We start from the raw sequence: 23841 nt of genomic DNA, 5'->3' as shown, positions 1-23841 counted from the left end.
GCATTCTGATACTCGTAAGGCAATGAAAGCACTTGTAGTACAATCACTATTGACACACACGCACAAAATTAAAAGCACACCTTAAGAAATTTTACGCCTCGGGGGCTCAAGAAAATGCATATAAGTTGCTAATGGGATCTGAATGAATGTGAGTACTGCTTCATAACTTTAATAGCACTGTAATAGATTTAATAATGCTCTAATGCTTTAACAACACAGTCTCATTTTCTACCTACATCTAGTGATGGCACCAAAACAATCAGGCTCAACCATATTGCTTTCTTAGTGGCTCGCACCGGCTGTCGCGAATTTCGAAACAGTTCCACTTGCATTGCTAAAAGCAACAGCAGTACCATGCAGTATAGAAGGCTAAAAGCAAGGAGAATATGCATGCCGAGCAATATTTTTCATTCAAAATGATCTTAAATTGCTTATTTTGAGTGCTTGCTCACAACATCTTGAATGGTCCACCCTGCACCACTGGAGATAACATATTTGGCTCTTCAAGACAGCGACATTCCCTTGCAGCAGCGGTGTTATGGTTACCGCTTTCTTTATTGGCCTGCCACATTTGCTCCGTGAGCACATCCTTCGTCTGACCAGCAGCTCTCTTTGTGCAGGTGGTTTAAGTGTTTCTTGATTACCACAGCCCAATTTCTTTCCTTGCTGTAATGTGGCACTGCAATTTTTGGTATCAGTGGTGTCCTCAAACTCTTAACTATGCTAAAAATCAACAGGCTGATCTTTTGAGTTGCACGAGTTGAAATCTCACCCACGAAGTCGGAACATAATCGGTGGTCATTTGGAGACCCTTCAAATAAGTTCGTAGTGCAGATTGCTGATTTTGGAAATGTAAGTGCCTTGACGTAGGTGCCATCAGTTTTTATATGCTCATGAAAGATAAAATTCTCATCCACCCGAATGTAGCATGAAGCTAGTACAAAGGAAAACCATACTGGTGTCTCAGAAATAACGCTTCACAGTTTAGAGAAAATTCGTCCTGGTCCGGAATTTTTCCTCAACTTTGAAGCGTTATTTCTGAGAAACTCGTGTGGTTTCCTTTGTAGCTTCGTGTACATTTGGGTGGATGACAACTTTATCTTTCATGAACATTTCCTCCACCTTGTGGTATTCCGCAGAACTGATTTGCCAGTTTTTATATAAACAGCATGTCTACTGACTCGTACTAAAGGTATCTTGCAAGTCATAGCAGGCTGCTAGTATAGTGGTCTGACTAGAAGAAAAGCTGCTTTGTTTAGGCTAATGAATTTTGTCACTCCACTTTACTATAAATTGTTGATTCGCTTTGTTCTTATCCTTTAATTATTTCCTTTTTTCAGTTTAGATTCATATCCGACTCGACACCCTGGTTTAGATTTTTTTCGTGCGCTTTTAAGGCAGTGAATGTGGTAATTATACTACACAAGTGACTGTGCTATAGGTGGTATAGAAGATACAAGCATGTTGTTTCCACTGATAGGTAAATGTTGAGCTTTTTTGATAGTTTTGGTGATACTCTTATTTGATGCCAGGGGTGTAGAGTGCTTATAACATCACTAATGTTAATATCCCTGTCCTTTAGGAAAAAAAATTGTACGCTCAAATTTTATTGCATAATGCTTTTGAACTTCTCTTTGTTTGCCATTATCAACAAAAGAGCACAGCCTGCACACACTTTTTTTGCCTGCCATTAAAAAAGGTGGCACCAGTTTTTCTAGTCTCCAGCTTCTACCTGCATAACAATATGTGTTGCTCCTTTAGTGGGTGTTTAGTGTATACATCTTAGCAGAAAGAAATTACACTTGCCTAAAATTAATTCCTGCCATGCTTTTGTCTTCTATGGAACAAGTCTTTAGCCAAATGTAGTGCTGTTTAAGTCATTGACCTCCAGTCCCGAGCTCTACTCGTCATGGGAGGTTGTACCAATATCGCCACTGACGAGTCACACTGGTTTAGTGTGACTCGTTCAGGCCGATATTGTGCTGCTCCCACTGCCAAAGACGAGTTACGGTCGGCATTGAGGGAAAGCTGCCCTCAAGATTACCTTTTCTATATTTTTTTAAAGTTTTGTGTTAATTCTAACCAGAAACCACAGATGTAATATATTTTCAGAATCAGAATGACAGAAAAAAATTTGACTGCATAAAAAAATTTGCGAAATTCGGCACGTTTGTCTGGAATTTGGGGGTTAAAGTGTTGAATGGTTACGATGGAAGGGGAGTCATTTTCCTTGTTGCATATCAGTGTACGAAAAAGAGTAAATTTCTTGTTGTGTGAAAAGTTTGTCATATTGTCAACTTTTGCCTCATGATAATGGCTGGGACAGATTATAAATGAAGCTGTGGGATAGAGTCGGTCTTTCTTGTTATCCACAGTGTGTACAGAAACATGCAGGGTATGAAGGTGGGAATGCTTAGACATGCTAGTAAAATGTAAGGAGGCTTGCACATTTACTGCTTCCATGTTATGCTATTCTCTAAGAGAAAAAAACCAAATGCAATCAGAGATGCAGTGAAAAACCACAAGGTATTATGCCTTAGTTAACAAAAAAAAGAGGAAATGAGAGTGGAAAGTTCAACTGTCCATACAGGGAGCTTTTGCGGGGTGGAAATCATATGTGGTATTAGTCATAACTCATTACCACGATGCGCAAATGGAACAAACATGAAATGTTTCAAATTTCTTTATTTATTACAGCTATCCTTGGTAGAATATGATCCTAGCACTCATGACTTGAAGACTGTGTGCATCAAGTCATTTGAAAAAGAAGAGTTCAAGGTTAGTATTTTATACTTGTAATCCCTCTCATGTTAACATTCCACTTGGTGTTCTTGTCTCCCATTTAGTGTGTCTTTATAATTGACTCAATTGCTCTACAAATTTCCTTAGCAATGAGCTTGTTAGCATAGAAACTCGCTTTCTCTACCAAAAAATGGTTTAAGAACAATTGCATGGGGAATGTTTATCAATCTTTAGTAATTTCCATGCATAAAGTTTCGCATGCATACTGTGGAGAAGGGGGACGTAGAGCTACATTACGTCCCCCTTATAGGGGGATGTAGAGCTACAATTATGCTGTCACAGCTGTAAGAGCTGGAAAATGGGTGTCCTAGTGTATGTAATGGTGCCATGTCATGGTACTGTAGTTGACACCTCACGGGCACCTCACCTCACCTTACCTCAAAATGGAACCTCATGGGACCAGGGAAATTAGTTTCGTTTATCAAGAGTTCCATTTACTGAGAGACAAAGCCGAATACAATTGCATGAACACAAAACAAACCAACCATGAGGATGGTGTGCTGTTTAAGTGGCAGTTCTGTTTCAGTGATTTCTGCTTATTGAGATTCCACTGTAATACTTTGGATCCAGATCAGTTATGCAAGTTTAAGAAATATTGTAAATTACTTGTTTATATAAGGGCACAATTATTCTTTTCTATAAGGATTAATGTATGACTTATCAGTTTCAATTAAGCTAATATGTACACTATGGAACTGAGTTAAGTTCTGAACCAAACCTCAATTTGAAATCATCTTAGCTGCCCCCTAGGGGCGTCTGCGTCAACAGGCGTTTCGTGTGTTGCGACACTACGTACCCGAGCACACGAGGGTTGGACCCTCTCGCGTCTAACCGTGTGCGGCTTAGCCGTGTCTGGGGAAAAGGGGATCCTGAGGGTTGAGCCAATGCCGGGTGTGTGGACCTTTATGGCCCCATCGGCTGCGGCAACACACCTCTTTGGCCTTGGCTTCACGTAGACGGCACCCCCGGACTGACCTACCTGGGGGAAATCTGTAGTTGCCTTTTCTTACCTCCTCTCCAATCGTCGTCTTTCTCTCTAGCCTTTTCATCTTTCTTGTCTTCTTTTCATTTCTTCTTACTTCCAAATTTCCTGGCGGCAAGGGTTAACCCTTGTGTGAGTAGCCTACCTAGGTTATGTCATATTCGGTTATAGTGTTAACGTACCACTGGTGTTTGCAGGACCTATTTCACAGCTCCTGCAGCGCCCCCTTATAGGACTCCATGGTGGGTGGCTAGCGTTGCTGCTGAAATCTCCACATATCCCTATGGCTAGTTCCTTCCCCCCACTCCCTGATCGCCCTCAGAAAAGAGGGAGCACCGATGAAGTATTCCAGTTTTTTGGTCGGGAAAAAGATACCTTTCCCTGTTTCCATGTCATTCATTCTGAAAAGCCAGATAAACCAGTGCAGACAATTTCATGATTCCTTGTTTCAAAGTCTCTTACGGAAGTTTTTGGTACAGGTTATAAAGCATTGAGGATGGCAAGCGGAGATCTTCTCTTGAAGCTCCGCGACCAGAAACAGTATGAGAAACTGCCCAATCTAGTCTCATTTGGGGATGCCCAAGTAACAGTAACCCCACACCGTACTATGAATAACACCCGTGGCATTGTCTCAGATGATGATCTGTTGGAGCTTACTGAAGCTGAACTCCTGGAGGGCTTCAGTGGACAGAATGTCATCAGCGTTAAATGAATCAAGATGAGGCGTGACAGCAAGGAAATTCAGACCAAGCACCTGATAGTGACATTTGGTTCAAGTGTTCTGCCCAAGTCTGTTGAGGCTGGTTACATAAAGCTCCGTGTTAGGCCATATGAAGAAGAAAAAGAAGTTTATTCTACCACATAAGTACACTGATGTATACAAAGTGGTAGGGATGGCAAGATAAAAGCTGCATAATGGCAGCTTGACTAGGCCCACCTCGCTGTGGTGGAACTATATGTGCCAAATCCCCTCAAATGTTTCAAATGCCAGTGTTTCGGCCACAGTTCGCAGAGCTGCCGAGGCTGCCAAACTTGTGCGAAATGCAGTGACCATGAACATACCTCTGAATCTTGCGAGAACACTCTCCACTGTGTAAACTGTGATGGGGAGCGCACCGCATACTCACGGTCATGCCCATCCTGGAAAAAAGAAAAAGAAATTGTGACGATAAAAGTAAAGGAAAACGCAACTTTCAAGGAGGCCGCAGGCGGGTATCCTACCTGCCCAAGAACACATTTGCCGATGTGACGTGTCAGGGGGCGGCGACACAACGGCTTCCGGCGGCTGTCCAGCCCACACGCAGTGAGCCGGCGGTGACGCCATCCGGCCCCCTAGCGGCTACAGCTAGTGCTGTTTCACCACCCTAGAAGAAAGGACCATCGAACTGCACGCCGGTGGCCTCAAAGGTCTCGCCTGACGTGGCAAGGCCTTCATGTCAAACGCAATGCTCGGAAGAATGTGTGTCCAGCACCTCACAAGACCGTGACGAGGCTAATGCCTCCGGCTGTGTTGCAATAGTTTTGGACAAGTCTGTAGCTTGTCAACATGTCGCCCTTCAGATGCCCCTTGAGGCAGTGTTAGTTCGGGCAATCCTTTTTAATAAACTGGTCACTGTGTGTTCTATATACATACCCCCTAACTATCATCTCAGAAAAAGCGATTTCTCTGACGTCATTAATCAGCTTCCTGACCCATACACACTTGTGGGTGATTTTAATGCCCACAACGCGATGTGGGGAGACTCTCGATGCGAGAGGTCGATTGATTGAAAATTTTCTTCTGACCTCTAGTGCCTGCCTGTTTAATAAGAAGCAGCCAACGTATTATAGTGTCCAACACAACACATATTCAGCGATAGATCTAGCAATTGACTCTTCATCCCTTTTGCCTCACCTAGAATGGAATGTCATCAATAAACCTGGTAACTCTGCATGAGAACCCTCCGCATACCCCTCGATGGAAATTACCATCGGCGGACTGGGAACATTTTAAGAAATCATCTACCACGAGATTTTATAAATGATTTTGCTGTAGATGATGCTGTTGCATATTTTACCACTTTTATTATTGATGCAACCGAAAAGTTTATCCCTCAAACGAATGGTGGTTCACTTACAAAACGTGTTCCCTGGTGGAACGAAGACTGTAGAGAGGCACGAAAGAGGCAGAACAAGGCATGGGGCAAATTGCGCAGATCCTCAAATGCTGAAAATTTAATTCAATTTAAACAAATTAAATCACAGGGAAGGCGGACACAATGTCGGGCAAAGAGAGAAAGCTGTGTGAGGTTCCTCTCGAATATTAATTCATACACGCCGGAGGCGAAAGTGTGGAATGGGTTAAGAAAGCTAAAAGGGCAACAAATCCATCCTTTGCCTCTGGTGAACGATCAAGGAAATACCTTGCAAGACCAGGCAGACTCTCTTGGAAAGCGTTTTGAGCGTGCGTCGAGCTCAATCCATTATTCTGAGTCCTTCCTTAAATACAAACAAATAGAACTTAAGCCAGTAGTACATAAATCTAGACAGAACGAATCATATAACCGGCATTTCAGTATTGCTGAGCGGAGAGCTGCCTTGATCGCATGCAAGAGCCCTGCACCGGGACCTGACAGAGGCATGTATAACATGATAGAAAACTTGCGCACTGACACACAACTTACACTACTTACACTTTTCAACAACATTTGGGCTGCCGGATACCTTCCATCCACATGGAAAGAAACAATTGTTTTCCCTGTTTTGAAGCAGGGTAAAAACCCTTCCTTGGTGGCAAGTTATCGCCCAATAGCTCTTACAAGTTGCCCGTGTAAGCTTTTTGAAAAAATGATTAATGGTAGACTCATACATTTCCTTGAACTCAACAATATACTTGATCCCTATCAGTGTGGCTTCAGGGAAGGGCAGTCCACAACAGATCACCTTGTGTGCATTGAAGGATATATCCGTGATGCATTTGTACATAAATGTAATACATAAATGTAATACATAAATGTAATACATAAATGTAATACCCCGTTACGGGGTCTTTAAGGAATAAAAAAAAATGAAATGAAATAGTTTTTTTTTTATTGATATTCCTCGATATGGAGAAGGCATATGACACAACGTTGTGTTACGGGATCTTGCGAGACTTGTTGGGAATGGGCATCCATGGAAATATGCTAAACATATTAGAAAGCTATTTGTCGAATCGTATCATCCGTGTGAAAATTGGCAACGTATTGTCGCGACCTTTTGTACAAGAAACTGGTGTACCCCAGGGAGGCATGCTTAGTGCATGCTCTTTATGAAGATGAACACGCTTCGGTCTTCATTACCACCAACCATTTTTTATTCCATCTACGTGGACGACATTCAAATAGGCTTCAAACCCTGTATCCTCACAATATGCGAGAGACAGATACAGCAGGGCTTGAACAAGGTGTCCAAGTGGGCAGACAAAAATGGATTTAAAATCAACCCCCACAAAAGTTCTTGTGTTTTTACAAGAAATAGAGGCCTGGTTCCAGATCCTTGTGTTGAACTGTGTGGACAACAAATACCTTTCAACAAAAAGCATAAATTTCTAGGTATTATACTTGACTCTAGGCTTACTTTCATTCTACACATTAAATATCTTAAAGAAAAATGTCTAAGAACCATAAACTTTTACTGAAAATTCTATCCCACACAACATGAGGTAGTGAGAGGAAGTGTTTGATGAATCTTTATAAGAGCCTAATTCGATCACGATTGGACTAAAATGTCGTCATATATAACTCTGCCGCTCCGAGCGCGCTAAAGGTGCTAGATCCTGTCCACCATTTAGGTATCCGCGTAGGCACTGGTGCTTTCGGGACAAGCCCTGTTGAAAGCTTATACACAGAATCAAATGAATGGTCACACCATCTGCAGAGAACTTGCATCAACCTCACATATTTTTTTAAGGTACACTCTAACCATGAACATCCGCGTTTTAATGCCGTTAACGATATGACTTGTGCTAGAATTTTCCGTAATCGTCCCATTGTAAGACAGCCTTTCTCGCTACATGTGAAGGAGCTTAGCGATGAAATGCATGTCCCACTCCTCGAGCATCGCTTAATGCATCCAACCAAGCTGTTACCTCCTTGGGAGTGGCAGGTGGTAGAACGTGACATATCCTTTCTGGAAGTTACTAAGCATGCACCAGAGGTCGAAATCCATATGCATTTCCTAGAACTCCAGTACAAGCACTCCTGCACAAAGTTCTACACAGATGCTTCGAAGTCAAATGCCGGGGTGTCCTATGCAGCCATCGGTCCATCCTTCTCGGAATCTGATGTACTGCATTTTTTCACAGTATTATTTTTTCACAGATGTAGTACTTTCACAGCCAAGGCCTACGCACTATTGGCAGCTGTGAAGCATATAAGGAAATGAAAACTCCAAAAATAGTTATATATAGACTCCCTAAGCATCATGAAGGCCTTGATGTCGCTCTGTAAGCACAAAAATCCAGTACTTAATGAACTCTATTCCGTCTTGTGTAAAGCGTACATATCTAACCAGCATGTTGTTGTATGCTGGGTGCCTGGCCATAGTGGCATTGAGGGTAATATTCTGGCGGACGAGATGGCCACGTCAATTGCATTGCAAGCTATTAAACCTACCACAGATCTGAAACCTTTGTAGCGTGGGAAACTGTGAAACCGCTGGCGACGCGTGTGGGACGTGGAAACAAATAATAAGCTGCACGTGATAAAGCCGCAGTTAGGTTTCTGGCCCTCTGCAACTAAGTCAGGCCGAACAGATGTCCAATTCTGTCCTCTCAGGATAGGGCACACCTATGGCACTCATAATTTTTTACTGACTGGAAATGAGCCTCCAACCTGTGGTAGATGTGGTGAGAGGCTGGCCGTCCTCCACATCCTCCTTGAGGGTTGGGAAGCTGAAGCTGAGAGAAAGAAGCATTTTTCTTTTGTATATTGCCAGCACTCCCCTCTCCATCCTTCAATGTTTCTTGGTGTAGAACCGTCCTTTGACACCAAAGCAGTTCTAGGATTTTTGAATGATGTCGAATTGTATGTTTTTAGCCCCATAAATTCATAGCACATCCTCTTTCCAGAGGATGCAGCTGTGGTAGCACTTTTGTATAGCACATGCGTCCAGGCCCTTGCATCTCAAGGGCTCTGTTAAGGCAGTAGTGCTTCTCGCAAATGTTTATCTTATGATACATTTTACTATATCATCATTATTTCACAATATATCTTTTGTGTTCATTGTACAGTTCATTAACCATCGGCATAATTTTATCTCACATAGGTTTTATGCGCTTTACATTGAACGTTTTTGGGCCCCTTTACAGCCATATAACATCTACCTCTTGCTATTCATAGTTCCACTGCGAACTGATTAACACTGGCCTAGCGCTCTTTGGCCACATCTAGCCCTTGCGCCACAAAACACCACATTCATCATCATCTTAGCTGTCACGCTACACTTGGCAAGAGTGTTGAATTGGTTGCATTATGTAATAAAGTATTTCTTGCACTACGAAAAATATACACTGCACACTGTAATTTCTGGGCTGTGCCCTATTCATTCAAGAAAAAAAAAAGGACATATTTTGACTTCTTTAATTAATGAGCCCTCAAAGGAAAGCTGTAGTGAGTGGTTCAGGCCCCAAGATTTTCTTCATATTCACCTGCTAGGCAAGTAATAGTTCCTACACCTGCTCATGAACTGCATTGCCTTTCCATATTCCTACAGGGTGGCTATGTGCAAACTGCACAGTTGCCCATGATTCGTGTGGATCCATGCAATCGTTGTGCAGCCATGCTGATCTTCAGCCGAACAGTAGCAATAATTCCTTTCCGGAAGGATGCAGCAACTGATGAACCAGACTCCGGCATCGCCTTTGGAAAGTATGTCTCTAAAGTTCATTTGAATTGTCCAAACCAAGCTCAGTATTGCTTGAATTACCTTTTATTTTATTTTTTTATTTCTGCATATAGCAATTTGTTAGGTCTATAATTGTCATAGTGTTTTAGGGAACTCTGCTCTTGTTATATACTTGTTATGCACTTGTAGGATACAACAGTTATAAACACAATCCTTAGTGCCAATTTAACTTCGTGTCTGGGTTATCAAGTCTTATTATCATAGCTGATAGTTGTAGCCAATTTTTGAATTGGTGATTATGTAGGTATGTGGCTAGTGCATTTTAGTGATCAAAGCTATGAGCGAAAAACATGTGCCAGCTTTTATAATGTGTGATTCATTTTCATTTGGCCATTTGTTGGAATAAACACTGTGGGAAGTGCACTTCTGCATTGTGTTAAGGGACACTCCACTTCAAAGCATTATTCTTTATTTATGGGCACATTTTGATCAAACTTGCATCACTTGTGTGTTTTTACATGCTGATTTCAAATATGCAATTAGTTCTCCTGTACAACAAGCAGTTTTTAAAATATTACGAAATTTATGGTTTTTGAGTGGGCTAGTTCGGAGGCGAGCTTTCTATGAAATGATAGGTGTTATGAAGAAAGCCTGGCATACCAAAATGATTTTGAATGATCGGAATTCTAAGTGCTGCAAGAATGAATGTTCTAGACTGGTTTGGGTCAAATTTATAGCATGTCAAACTCTCTTAATGTAGTAAACCATAGTAACATGCAGGGCAAATTACTTTTTGAATACTTCTGTAACAATATTTGTTTATATTTTAGGCCTACTACACTCTCCTAATTCTCTACCTTTCTTTTGAAAAACATTTTTTTTATTATTGCGATAGGATAAGTAGAATCAGTGATATCATCACTCCAAAACTGTGATACCATCAGAAATACTGTTTTGAGAAAATGAGGAAAAACATTTCATGGCAGGTTTGTGGTGATATGGGGAAGTCTAAATATATCAAGTATGATACAAGGGTCCAATCAAGCAAAATTAACTGCTCTACACCAACCTGGAGCAAAGGAACGCGATAAGGTTTTTTGGCTAACCTTTGGCTCCAGAAAGCTGTGTCTCCACTTGTCTCTGAAAAATTTCAATTTCAACAATTGGGCAGTTGCTTTGGATTAACGAGATTTAGAATGAGGTACTGATGTCGTCTCCGAAGGTGCCAATGCCAGTTTGCACATGCACTTAAGCACAAGTGTACCTCATGTGTCAAACAACGTCTAATTGTTCCAAATAATTGAACTACTGCCCACTGCTATGGTGCTTCTTTCTTTTGACTTACTAAATTGACAGCAGCCACCACTGGTTGTGTGTATTCAGGAGTTGCCAACGAAATACTGCTATTGCAGAGCATTGCAGAGCCACTCTGTATATGCAAGCTGTGAATGACATTTGGAGTTGGTGTTGGGTTTGCTGCTTTTGTAAAATAGTGGCTAGCCACAAATGTGCCCCAAAAGCTTTGCATCAACAAACACGGTGACACCCATCAAAACAATGGCTGTCGCCTTACACTAAATGTGACCATATTTTTGAGTGACTTCCTTTTAATATTTGCGAGCAACTAATGATGATGTAGGCTATCACTTTTTTTAATCTCATGTAAATCATAGATTGAATGGTAAATTACAGATATTTTTGAGATTGGTTGTCTGTTCTGATGGTGATAGGCCTTAAAGGGAAGCTGAAGAGTTTTCCTGAAAAAAATAAGTGAGGAGCTGTACGTAATGGTTTTCAACCTTCTGAATCCGAATATCGCAATGAAATTGAGCGAAAGAAAGCGCAAACAGGTTTTATTTCGACGAAAAGTGCAGCAGCAGACTCGGGCAGCTCGCGCGCCTCATTTCCGCCTGTGATTGGTCGGGCGTCTCGTGACGTCAACATTGGTGTTCGTCCGGACCGGCCACTGTCGCCACACATGAAGCACGGTGTAAGGTGATTTGGCACTGTGGTTTGGTGAGAGGGTAATGGTAAATTTCGAGAGCTTGCGTTTCTCTGAGGAGTTCGGCGTTGCTCCCTACAGGTATACGTAGCCGGCCTCTCCAAGAAGCAAAAGATGCTGGTAGCAAGCAGTACTTTCGACGCGCACAAAAGCGAAGTGTTAGCATCTCCTCGTGTTAGAAATGTTCTTTGGTAAATATGTTTTTTGCAAAGCTGTATTCAGCGATCCAGTGAGTTCGTTTCCGGGCAAACAGCTGTACTGTTATGTTCCTGCATGCCTCCTTGTGGAATGTAAGGAGGGATGCGATCGGCGCCATTTGTGCGCTGCCCCAAAGCTGTCGGCAATCTACACAGACAGTTTACATGCGGGAAAAGTTTTCCGGCTCTTGTAGCACGTGTAGTGGCCTTCATCAGCGCGCCATTCACACGCTAATCGTAACCGGAGCCGTAAAGGCGGTGAATTCCGTCGACTACGTAAGACAGCCGCTTTCTCTCTGTGCGCGAGGGGTAGCGCAGCGTCCTGGCGTGCGCCGGCTTTCAAACACATGAAAACTTTACACTTGCACTGCATTATGGTAGCTGCATGTTGGCTGTTTCACAACACGCGTGCGAATAGAAAATTAACGGGGGTTTGCGACCAAACCTGCGTCAAGGGTGGGAGATGAACATGTACCTTCCGTTCAGCGTGCTAACATGAAGGAGCTAGCAATAAATCAAAATCCAGGTTTGGGCGAGTTCGTGTATTCATAAGGTCTTCCAAGACCAGTTACCATCCGTCCACCCGCACCCATCCCGCCTTTGTGTGTTCGTTGCCCCGACCTTTTCGTGCTGCGTTTTGAAAGCCTGCTAGCAGAAAGTCGTGCTCTCACTCATTCACGCCTTATTGATCAACTCTGGTAGTAATCGTCGTCACGGAAGTGGTTAGAGCATAGCACTGTTGTTCTTGAGCGCTTGAAATTCTTTCAATTCACAGCAGCCTCCCACTTAGCTGCAAGCTTCTTGTCTTGCGGGGACTAATGGAACATCGTCGCGGCCGCTGGTGTTCATGCAACCGTAGGCTGCACAGAACGCCGGCATGATCGGCCTACCACTTCAATTGATGCTGCGCACGTCAACTACCACTCTACATACACACAAACAAAGGAATACAGGCTCGAGCGAGGCCGATTATGATGGCACGCACGCAGAAACAAGCGCGGTCAGGCACGGTCGCGGAGACTGCGAAAGAGCGGAACACCAGTGCTGACGTTACTACGGCACGGTTTCCGGTCTCTGCTCGCATCGTCAGCGTCAGCAGCAGCGCGCGGCACTCCACGTGGGGCGGAGCGATAGTGCAGTTTTAACCGGCAATTACGTTGTTCCTAAGTGAAAAATCCTGCCCAAAATTTTACGTGCATGGTTTACAAGGTTCCCGCATCCGTATATGAGCGTCTTATTGAATTCGACAGACTCTTCAGCTTCCCTTTAAATAGCACAAACTACTTTGACCATTTAGGAAGAACATCAATTGTTTATTGAGCGTGGTAATTTCTGACACTTGGCTTACAAACTTTTTAAGCATTAAACGGTAGACACCAGCCACCTTCCTTATTATTATGATTACATTTTTTTTTCTTTTCGTGGTACAATATATTTTTGGCATGCAGTGCAGATTGAAAAATAAACATAAAACGTAGTGTCTCCTCTTTATTGTGGAGCCATGTTTTCCTTGCTGTTCAGTTCGGGAATTTGCTATCTTGTAAGAAGTAGTGCACTGCCAAAGACACTTTACTAGTGGAATTGAAAGCTGAGTCTTGTGTTCCCCATTTTCTGTTGCTTATTCAAGCAAGCCTCCCTTGCTGGACTGGTATCCAGTAGCACTGACAGAACTGGAGGAGAAGGTGAACAATGTTATTGACATGCAGTTTCTACATGGCTACTATGAGCCCACATTACTCATCTTGTATGAGCCTTTACGGACTTGGCCAGGGTGAGTTCATGCCTTTCGTTCTAAAAAGAAGGGCAGTATTGACATCTTCTTGTCGGTGTTGGTGCACTCACAGTACTGCTTTGTTTCCCTTCATTCTAGCCGTTGCATGTAAGAACACTTGTCTGGCTTTTGCCTTTCACTTTTTCTCTACTTTTGTTGCAGTTAGTATGAATTGCTTGAGTGCTATGCTAACCAAGGTGACACAACTGCAGTCGCTAGCTAAAAATTCAGGAGAGGCTCTTTCCACAAATGGGGGTGTGCTGTGTCTGCTCTCCAACCTCCGCCCTCCCCCCATGCTTCGTCTCCCTCACACTAAAAAAATATATATGTACTGATGCCTCTTCAATCACACTGTGCCTATGTGATTCTTCCTATTTTTGAAAACCAACATACAGGCATCTGTATTTTAAGTTTAAGAAACAAGCTTTTGTGGCTTCTTAATTTCTTGCTGTAGTAAATGCTGGCTCAAACGGTCACGGCTAGGATGCCTAAAGTGAAGTGTATCATGTTCATATTTATCCATATACAGTTGAGCCACATCATATACAGTGGAGCCCCACAATAACAAAATCTGCGGGGAAAGCAATAACTTTCGCTTTTGTGAGAACTTCATTGTTGCAAAATAAGACAGCAAAGACAGTGAATGTTGCGTGAAATGAAATCTCACTGTTAAAATTTGCTTGCCTGCTTTGGCGAGCCTTGTTTGAGGTTATCTGGGACTGCATTGCCAACAGCACAAATTGCGCTCTATGGATAGGTCAGTGATGACTGCACTGCCATGAAGCAGTATTATCAGCCGGTAACTTTTGTGGATACGATCACATTTATGTGACTCTGCATCTGATGCAGTTTCACGTGCGTACCATGCAACAGCGTTCCATGCACACAACAGTGTTGCTCCAGTGTTAAACACACTGTCTTGGAACGATGCCAGCAATCCCGTCAACACGTGAAATACTGTGCAGACCACTTATAACGTAACCACTTTCAGCGTGGGATCGGTTATAGCATTGGTTTTTTGACCACCGATACATCTCCCATAGAACTCAATGTATAGGCGGACCATTTATTGCCTAAGTGCGCGATGCAGAATACCAGTTATAGCGCGGTTCCTTTAAGCGCGCGACCATGAAATCTGTGCATGGAGCACGGCCTTTTCTCGGAGGTGTTTAGCACGGCCCGCATGGCCACACGATTGCCGGGTGCTCAAACACGGAGAAGGAGGAGCGTGGGCGCGCACGAGGAGACCATTGACGAAAAGCGAAACAAGGAGGAGAAGGGCGGGAGACTGTAGAGGAAGGAGGGCGAGTGTTTTCGTCACTATAGCAGCGTTCAATCAGGGTGCACGCTGTGCGGAGTGCGGGGTAGAAGCGATAGCGGCGACAGTGCACTCCTTCATTTTATTTTTTTTCAGTCTCTTTGTTGTGTTTAATGTGTGCCTGTCGTGATCTCGTTGTGTCGTAGTTGTCCTCTGTGCACATATGTTGTCGGGCTTTTGTCACCATGGCGTCGGCGGCGTATTCAAGCAGTGTGAGAATGAGGCATGCCTTATCGCTGGAGACGAAGGAATGCATCATAACGGACATAGAAAAAGGGCTGATGAAGGCGTCGGTTCGGCGTTTCCGACACAACCTTGTCGACCATATACAAGAACAAGGACAAATTGCGGCAGCAACTGCAGGAAGATTCATCTTCCCTGTCACGGAAGAGAATACGTGCGTCGAAGTACGAAGACATGGATGCAGCGCTCTTCAGGTGGTTCCGTGAAGTTAGGGCTCGGAGCATACCAGTGCGTGGCCCCATGCTCCAACAAAAAGCCAAGTCCCTTGGTGCTCTTTTAGGCCACGATGACTTCAACCCACTTAATGGATGGATCCAGCGATTCAAGGATCGCCATGGCATCAGCTGCAAAGTGGTGTGCGGTGAAAGCAGTGATGTCAATGACGAGTCCATCAAATTCTGGCTTCACTTAAATTTGGAAATCATGCTGTCCACGTATACGGACAGAGACGTATACAATGCCGACGAAGCTGGCGTATTTTGTAACCTTCTGCCCAACCGCACTCTTGCGCTGAGAGGCAAAGCCTGCTCTGCCGCAAGGCCTCAAAGGAGAGCATAACTGTGTTGTTCTGCACTAACATGGATGGAAGCAACAAGTGCCGCCTGTTTGTCATTGGAAAATCAGTGAGGCCACATTGCTTTAAAAAGCGAGGGTGCCTGCCAGTGACATACAAATCCAACAAAAAGGCGTGGATGACGCAAGACATGTTGACAAGCTGGCTTTGCAAGTTCGATGAAAACATGGTGGCATAGAAACAACAGGTCGTGCTCCTCCTCGACAATTGCACAGCCCACAACATCAAGCCAAAGTTTACTGCAGTCAAGTTAAAGTTTCTGCCTGCCAACACGACTGCAAAATGTCAGCCGCTCGACCAGGGTGTCATCGCAACCGTAAAGGCACTTTACAAAAAACGCATCTGTGAAAGAGTTTTGCTGAGCATGCAGCAGCAGCCTCTTAAAGTGAATTTAAGGGGCATGATTCATATGGTTGCCACTTCGTGGTGGCAGGTAAAAGCCATTACAATAAGCAAGTGCTTCAACAAAGCAGGCTTCGTGCGCAATGCAGAAGCTTTTGACGCCGATGAGTCGAGCAACAATGTTGCCAATGAGACGGTCAACACCGACGACATGTGGTCTGGCCTCGTTGAAAGCAAGTTTGTTTCCGCCACAGACACCTTCCAAGAATATGTCGATGCCGGTGAGTCAAAGCTTCCTGTCTGCGAGGAAGCGAGCATGGATGATGCAATCGTCGCAGCAGTGCTCGGTAGAGCGGAGCTTGCAACCGAAGACAAGTCGGATGACGATGTTGACCCGACGCCAGACCCAGATGTCCCGTGCAAAGACTCTGGAATACCTCAGCAAAGTGAAGATGTACTGCGCGAAGAACAGTTTGAGTGAGAAAGCGCTTCCTGCTTACGCCTTGTAGAGGACGAAATTGTTCGAAGCACTGTTGACAAAAATCTCCAGGCGAAAATAACAGCGTTCTTCCGCTGATGCCGCACTTGTCAGGGGAACTTGGTTGCTGTGCTGTGTTGCGATTGTGTTGCATGTGTGTGCGAGTGAAATATGTAATAAATTGTGTTTGAAGCTTAGGTTTTAACGCGGTACCCCTTCTAGCCCGGAATTTTATAACTCTCGTGACTTACGTTATAAGCGGTTTACACTGTATCATAAAAGTTGACGTGTCACTGAAAGTGATCAAGATTTGCCAAAGAATACTAGAGTTCTTAGTTTCTGTATTACTCGGCAAGCATTGTGTGTGCATTATGCATCACTGGACGAAGATTTGCTCGATGGGGCCATATTCTCGGACGATCACTACCTCAGTTGGCAATCTTGCACGGAGGGTTGACAGCCCACGCTGCAGCCACCTTCTCAAAAACCATAAACAAGTCTCTTTGTTTTTGCTGCACCTTGTTTTCCTTGCACACTATGAATCAATGAACACAGTTGTAGAGCATGCTTCTTGTGCATGGTACGCAAGACATGTCGTCACATGGCACGAGAGCTTGATGGTGACACAGCCGCATCATTTGAAATGGGAGATCAACAAACAAGATGGTGACCATGACGTGTTTCTGCCACCATCAATCACTTCGAGTGCTTTGCTGTTTTTGTTAACAAAAGTGGCGGTGGCCTCGCAAGCGTGCTGTGACGGTATTTTATGCAATCTAAGCGAGCAGAAATGCTTTACAGCACTATGCCACACACTTACCGTTGTATAGACCAAATGATATGGGGACTAGTGCTTTGGTAGACTTTGTGTAATCCTATGGGTGTTTTCTGGGGAGGGAAAAATATTTTGTTCTGGCAAGAATTTTGTTGTCTCGGGCTTTCATTATCACGGGGTGCAACTGTACAGTAAAACTTTGTTGATTGGCTGCTATTCTTGAAGTCTTTAGGGATGCTGGCCTTCAACTTAACTTTTCTAAGTGCCATTTTGGACACTGTGAAGTCATAGTTCTTGGCCACCTTGTCAGTGCTGCCGGTATACATAGTGATCCTGATAAGATTCACACAGTGAAGAACTTTCCTGTGCCCTGCTCAGCAAAAGATGTGCGCAGCTTTGTGGGCTTATGATCCTATTTTCGCCGGTTTGTTAAAAATTTTGTGCATATCACCGGGCCACTGACTGACCTTCTCAAGAAGGACACTGCATTCTCTTGGGGCCGTGAACAAGCAGACGCCTTCTACACCCTCATTCGCTTTTTGACAAAGCCTCCAATGTTAGGCCACTTTAATCCATCTGTACCAATTCAAGTTTGCACAGATGCCAGTGGCCATGGCATGGGGGCTGTCCTCGCCCAACAGCAAAATGGAGTTCAGCATGTCATAGCCTATGTCAGTCGCCTCTTCTCCCCTTCAGAGCGCAATTTTGGTCTGGGAAGTGGCTAAATTTCGCCCTTACTTGTTTGGCCACCCATTTTCTGTCATCACGGACCACCATGCCCTGTGCTGGCTATTGTCACTGAAAGACCTGACTGGCTGCCTTTGTTTCTGGGCACTTGGATTTCAGGAGTATTCTTTCGTTGCAATGTACAAGCCCGGCCACTTGCATCTGATGCCGACTGCTTGTCTCGTCATCCCGTCGATCCTCCTGACGACGATGAGTAGGATGCTGACACTTGCCTTCTGGCCATTTCTGACTTTCGCGACATCGTTACTGAGCAGTGAAAGGAGAAAGGGCGACTCTATACAGTCGATCATTGAGCGCTTGACTTCTGGACAATCGGATCGCTCAACCAGAATGTTTGTGTTCCATGATGACATTTTTTCTCGCCACAACATCAGCTCTGATGGACCAGATTTAGTGATACCGTAGTTGTCCCTCGTCATCTCCGTTCTACTGTTCTTGCTGAGCTCCACATCTCCCACACTTATGACAGAGTTCAGCGTCGCTTCTTCTGGCCAGGCCTTTACCGCTCTGTGCGACGTTACGTTGCGTCTTGCGACCCCTGCCAGCATCGAAAGAGGCCACGTGCGCTACCTGCTGACCACCTCCATCCAACCAATGTTCCGACGGAGCCTTTCTTCCTTGTCAGTGTGGACCTTCTTGGCCCCTTCTCCACATCCATAAAAGGGAACAAATGGATAGTCGTTGCCACAGACTATGCAACGTGCTATGCCAGTAGACGTGCCCTGTCCCCTGGTGTAGGATAGCCAACCGGATGTTATTCTGGTTAACCTCCCTGCCTTCTGCTTTTCTCTTTTCTTCCTTTCTTCTGGCCACCAGCTGTGCTACATATGTAGCAGACTTTTTACTTCAAAACGTAATTCTTCACCATGGCGCGCAAAGGCAGCTGCTGACAGATTGTGGCCACTACTTCCTGTCCCATGTCGTCGAAGACATACTGCGTTCCTGCTCCACCGAACAGAAGCTCACAACCACATATCACCCACAAATGAACGGACTGACTTAACGACTGAATTGTACCCTTACAGAGATGCATACAATTTGTCATGTCATGATACCACCAGTTTCTCGCCTTTCTACCATTTGTTCCATCGCCATCCCACTCAGCCTTTTGACACCTTGCTACCTTCGGTGCTGAGACATACAACGGAATACATCCACGACGCCGTTGGTCAGGCTTGTATGGCTCGCCAAATTGCCTATGATCGACTTAAAGTGGCTCAGGCATCACAAAAGACTCGCTACATCAGTCTCCACTGGAGCCTTCAGTTTTCTCCTGGAAATCTCGTTCTTTTGTGGACTCCAAGTCGCCACATCGGCCTGTCCGAAAAACTGCTGTCACACTATACCGGGCCTTACCGGGTATTGCGACGATTAGGTCACTTAAATTACAAAAGCGTCCCGGTTGAAGACATGCCGTCCTCGTCCCAGCTACAAATTGACATCATCCACGTGTCCCATTTAAAACGGTACTGTTCATCTAATTCTCTGTCATTCTAACAAGTGCGAACTCTCGGGGGTTATGTTATAGTGCATTTGGACAGGACTGTGCGTGCAAGAGGGAGACGAAGAGGAATTGGTAGACTGTCTCCTGGAGCTGTGACCGTTGAAGCAGCCTGCCCGATTACCTCTTTTTCCCATGTAAATAGTTGTACAACATTTGAGTATCGCGCTTCTTCTTTGTAACATTATGTTCTTGTTTGTTACGTTTTCCTGGCTGTTGCACTTCAAAATGTCAGGCCCATTTGTGTATCTGCCTTGCATAATTGTTATCGGATGTTAATTTTTGCTGAATATTGCATTCTTTTTTTTTTCTGTGGACCCCTATGAAGTGTAACAATTGCGTTATACTGTGTAATAGATATCTAGTTCTAGAGTGTAGCAAAAATTATTAGAAGTGGCAAATCTGGTGACATGATCTCTACTTAGGTTCACTGTGATGAGGTTTCCTGCTTTCGTAAATTTAGGGGTTATGACTGTAAAAATAGGTGGTAAAATAGTCCCAGAAGTGAATTGAGATTAAGGAACGCCTGCTTTTTGTGGTGTAAGAAAAAGGGAGGGGGGCACACTTTACAAACACACATTTTCACAAGGAAAACAGTTTGTAATACGCTCAAGCACCCAAGTGGTATTTGCTTGTGTTGGACAGTGAGTTATGAAATCATGTAATTCTATGATAGCCTCTTATGGCAGTGCCCCTTAGCTGAATATAAAACTGTCTATATTGATCAACATGAACTCTTTATACATAAGATAATTCAAGGAACTAATACAATATTTAGTATGAAATATCTAGTGTTGGCAGAGCAGTCATTACTATAGTGGGGAAGGACACAAGTGTAAAAGCATTTGCTTTTTGAAGCATGGCTACGTCGTCAATTTTCGTGCAAGTGGATGTTTATATTACAATGAATCATGATGCACAGTTTGTGTTTTTTTTTTCTTTAGTGTTATGCGAAAGTTGTAAGTGTATCTTTTTTTCACTTAGGCGGATTGCCATCCGGCAGGACACATGCTGTATTCTGGCACTTTCATTGAACTTGCAACAGCGAGTACACCCAGTCATCTGGTCTTTCACAAACCTTCCCTTTGACTGCCTCCGACTACTGGCTGTACCCAGACCACTTGGTAAGCATGTTAGGCTGTTTTAAATGACAGCAGCAGTGAAGACACAGAAGCTCCTGTCGGATTGTCTTATTTTCTGTTCCAACATCTACACCATTTTAACAATGTCTCAAACATCAGTAAATGCCGAGGAGGGCATGTTGTTTTGATGATTGGGTTCAATTGCATAATAATTGCTTTGACACCGTGTGATTATGAACTGTATGCCATCTACTAATAATGTTGTCAAAACCCAGATATAAAAAATCTTTTCTTGGAATCATAAGCTTGAGAAGGTTTCTTGTCTTAAATTTAATTTATAACATAGGGCTAGTTTTTCCAATTTAGCATGTCAAAATGCACCAGACTCTACCACCAGGCAAACTTAGGAAAGGAAAACTCTTTATGCAGACACAGTATGCATTGGCAAGAAAGAGTGAGTTGAAAGGTAGATGGAGCATTGGTGCAAATCTCCATGGTGCAAAGAATTTCAATGGCTTTGTCAAGTCTCATAATCCTCTGCATGCGTGCTGCCGCCTTGCATCACAGACCAATGACAGGCGATTTGTTAGCGTAATGTGCACCCATGTGGGAACTATACTCACGGACAACATTCTGTGGCTATGAAGGTGGTGTGTCTACACATGTGTTACTGCATCAAGTAGTCTGCTAGCGTTTGTCAGTGCTTTTGGTTGCTCGGAACAGATGCTGAAAATTGCTGCAGCTTCCATGTGTGACGTTTGTCTAGATGCGGAAGGGAAAAAGCGCAACATAAGTAAGCTTTTACATTCAGTGGCGTATTTTCTCTTATTTAATTGTTGCTAATAAGATGTTTGTTTTCTCTTCCCCAGCTTAAACTGACGTGGATGAAAACGCAGGACGCTTTTCAGAAGCGCTCTCACTTGTGTGCACTTTGCCTCCATAGCTTTCCGTTCATAGCCACAGAAAGTTGTTCGTGAGTATAGTGCGTCTACATAACTGGTCACCCAGGCATACACATCACCAACTTTAGTGGATCACATGGCATATTGCACCAAAATGTACCATTGTAAGCTACAGCTTACAATGGAAATTTTTATTGTGTTGAAACACCACCTTGTGCTGTTTTACTCTATAGTGGGAATTGGTGGCCGTAAGGCTTCCAGCGCTCATTGAGGGGCCCTGGTGATCAACACTGACCTACTTGCCACTAGCCGTCATATGGTGGTCGTTTGTGCTCACTAGCTCTTTGGTCTCGCCCACATTTGCTTTAGGAGGTTGCTTCAAAGTTGTAGTAGAGGGTGATGACATATGTGTCAGTGCAGGTCTCTGTGGTTGGTCAGATGCGATGAATATCAGGCAACTGCCAGTGGCCATGGTGTTGTCAAAAGGGGGTGATCAACACTTCTGACGTTGCATGTGGCAACGTGGTGTGCGTGCTTGTGTGTGCTGAGGCACAGTCGTGGCATTATTGTGTTTTTGGTCATGGATGCTGGGTGTGATGGCCTCCAAGTTCAAAAAGTGAAAGGTAGTATTGGGACCAAGGTGGCATCTTTCTGTGTGTCGTGGTGGGATGCCAGTGCGTCTTGGTCATTGTCTGGAGGTTTTGTCTTCTAAGGCACTGGAATCAAGGAATGGGTAGAAGCCTGGGCCAGGATGTTCTCCGAGTCGGTTAATAGCATGGGTGGCAGGTACGAGACTGAGCACTGGACTCCGAAGTGGACCAGCACTTCAGTTTTAAATTGAATGTGCATTGTTTCGCTTGGCGCAGTGAAGGGCAGATTGATGGCCACATCAAGAGGGAGTAGATGCTGCAGAATCTCATACTTGAATTGCTGAATGGTGATGAGGTTCTGAGCTAGAACTGTCTCACATGTGACAAACCAGCCTTCTATGTCACCATACTTGAACTGCGGAAGTGGTGAATGGAACTGCATACGAGATGGAAACAGGACTGAAGAGGCAGTGCAGCTGCAATAGTTGGGGATGGTCCATGGTGTTTGAAGCACAGAGGTTATAGGCCTATGCGAGGTAGAACATACCTGTGAGTTCAGTGTTGTGGGCAGTGGCGTGGCTGCTGGTTTTATGGGCTGTCTGTAGCTAGTGACGATGAAGGTTTCAAGCTCATCGTATGGTCAGTTGCGAGGTCCTAGCAGTTCTTTTTGCAGACTGATTGGTAGAATTCATCAGCCGGGTGGTACTTCTCTCGCTGTGAGCTGACCCGGCGAAGGAAGAAGTGGGCCTCCAGCGGGAGGAATCAGACCGCTGGTTGCTGCCGTAGAAACACAGAAGAGGTGGCTGCGCCATCCACAAGTTGTCTTCATTGGGAGCCAAGGGTGCGGTTTTCATGGTGGTCCATGTCCGGGTCACCAATATCTGGAGGTCGCAATTGAAAGTGACTGTGGCCACATTAGGGAAGCGTCGGCGGCAAGCGACCTGGGGTGCCTTCGTCGCAGGCTAGCACATGGTCTTTGTACAAGACTGTGTTTGCCTTCCTTATTCTCTGGTACTCTTTTGGATGTGACAGGTAGAAGCACTACTACATAATAATTAATTTTGTAATTAATCACTTTAGAGATTATGTCCCAATTGCAAAATTGAAGCCGTTCGGTAATGCAATATTCGAATATCTATTTAATCCAGTAATATCCATTTAATGGAAATTCGGTGATCAGAACCACTTACAAGAAATATGTCCTCAAAATTTGTTGCAAAATGCATTGACGTTCCGCTGAACTCCATTTTCCGCAGTGCTGATTCTAGTCAGTACTCTGGGAGCACTCATGTGGCCAACTGTTTCTGATGGGATTGGGCTGATGCCATCAAGTAGTTCTGTAGTGCATTGCATCATGCACTGAGTTGGTCTTCATATCTTGACTGTCAAACTAGTTGGGCCTGGCGAACATCTTTAGAAAATTATGCTGGAGAGGGAAAAATGATTCAATTTCATTTTAAGATATGCTGCCACTTATTTGCTTTAAATTGAGCAAAGATTGAAAGGGCCAAATGTCACCAATTTAAAAATCTTATTCTGAATTTACTATAAAACAGCACAGCGAAGTGGCAGGCAAACAGTTGCTAGAAGGCATGTGTGTCCTTTCCTTGTCTCCTTTGTTTGTCTTTTGTTGGTAGCAAAAGAAATGTATTCTCTAAGTTTTAACCAAA

General features: G+C 44.1%; 1 protein-coding gene across 2 annotated transcripts in view; it reads left to right on the top strand.

The window, feature by feature from the left end:
• Positions 1–23841, top strand: part of Cpsf160 (cleavage and polyadenylation specificity factor subunit 1) — an 85823-nt gene that overhangs the window by 13025 nt on the left and 48957 nt on the right. For both annotated transcript variants that reach the window (XM_050191834.3, XM_055061776.2), the window contains exons 4-7: positions 2698–2778; positions 9518–9672; positions 13476–13619; positions 20582–20721. In XM_050191834.3, the coding sequence (XP_050047791.1) occupies positions 2698–2778; positions 9518–9672; positions 13476–13619; positions 20582–20721 (520 nt within the window). The remainder of the gene's footprint in view (positions 1–2697; positions 2779–9517; positions 9673–13475; positions 13620–20581; positions 20722–23841) is intronic.

Source organism: Dermacentor andersoni, chromosome 1 (assembly GCF_023375885.2).
Source record: "Dermacentor andersoni chromosome 1, qqDerAnde1_hic_scaffold, whole genome shotgun sequence".
Classification (NCBI taxonomy): Eukaryota; Metazoa; Arthropoda; class Arachnida; order Ixodida; family Ixodidae; genus Dermacentor; species Dermacentor andersoni.
Note: the sequence above shows the minus strand (reverse complement) of the source record. Positions and strands in the feature narration are given on the sequence as shown.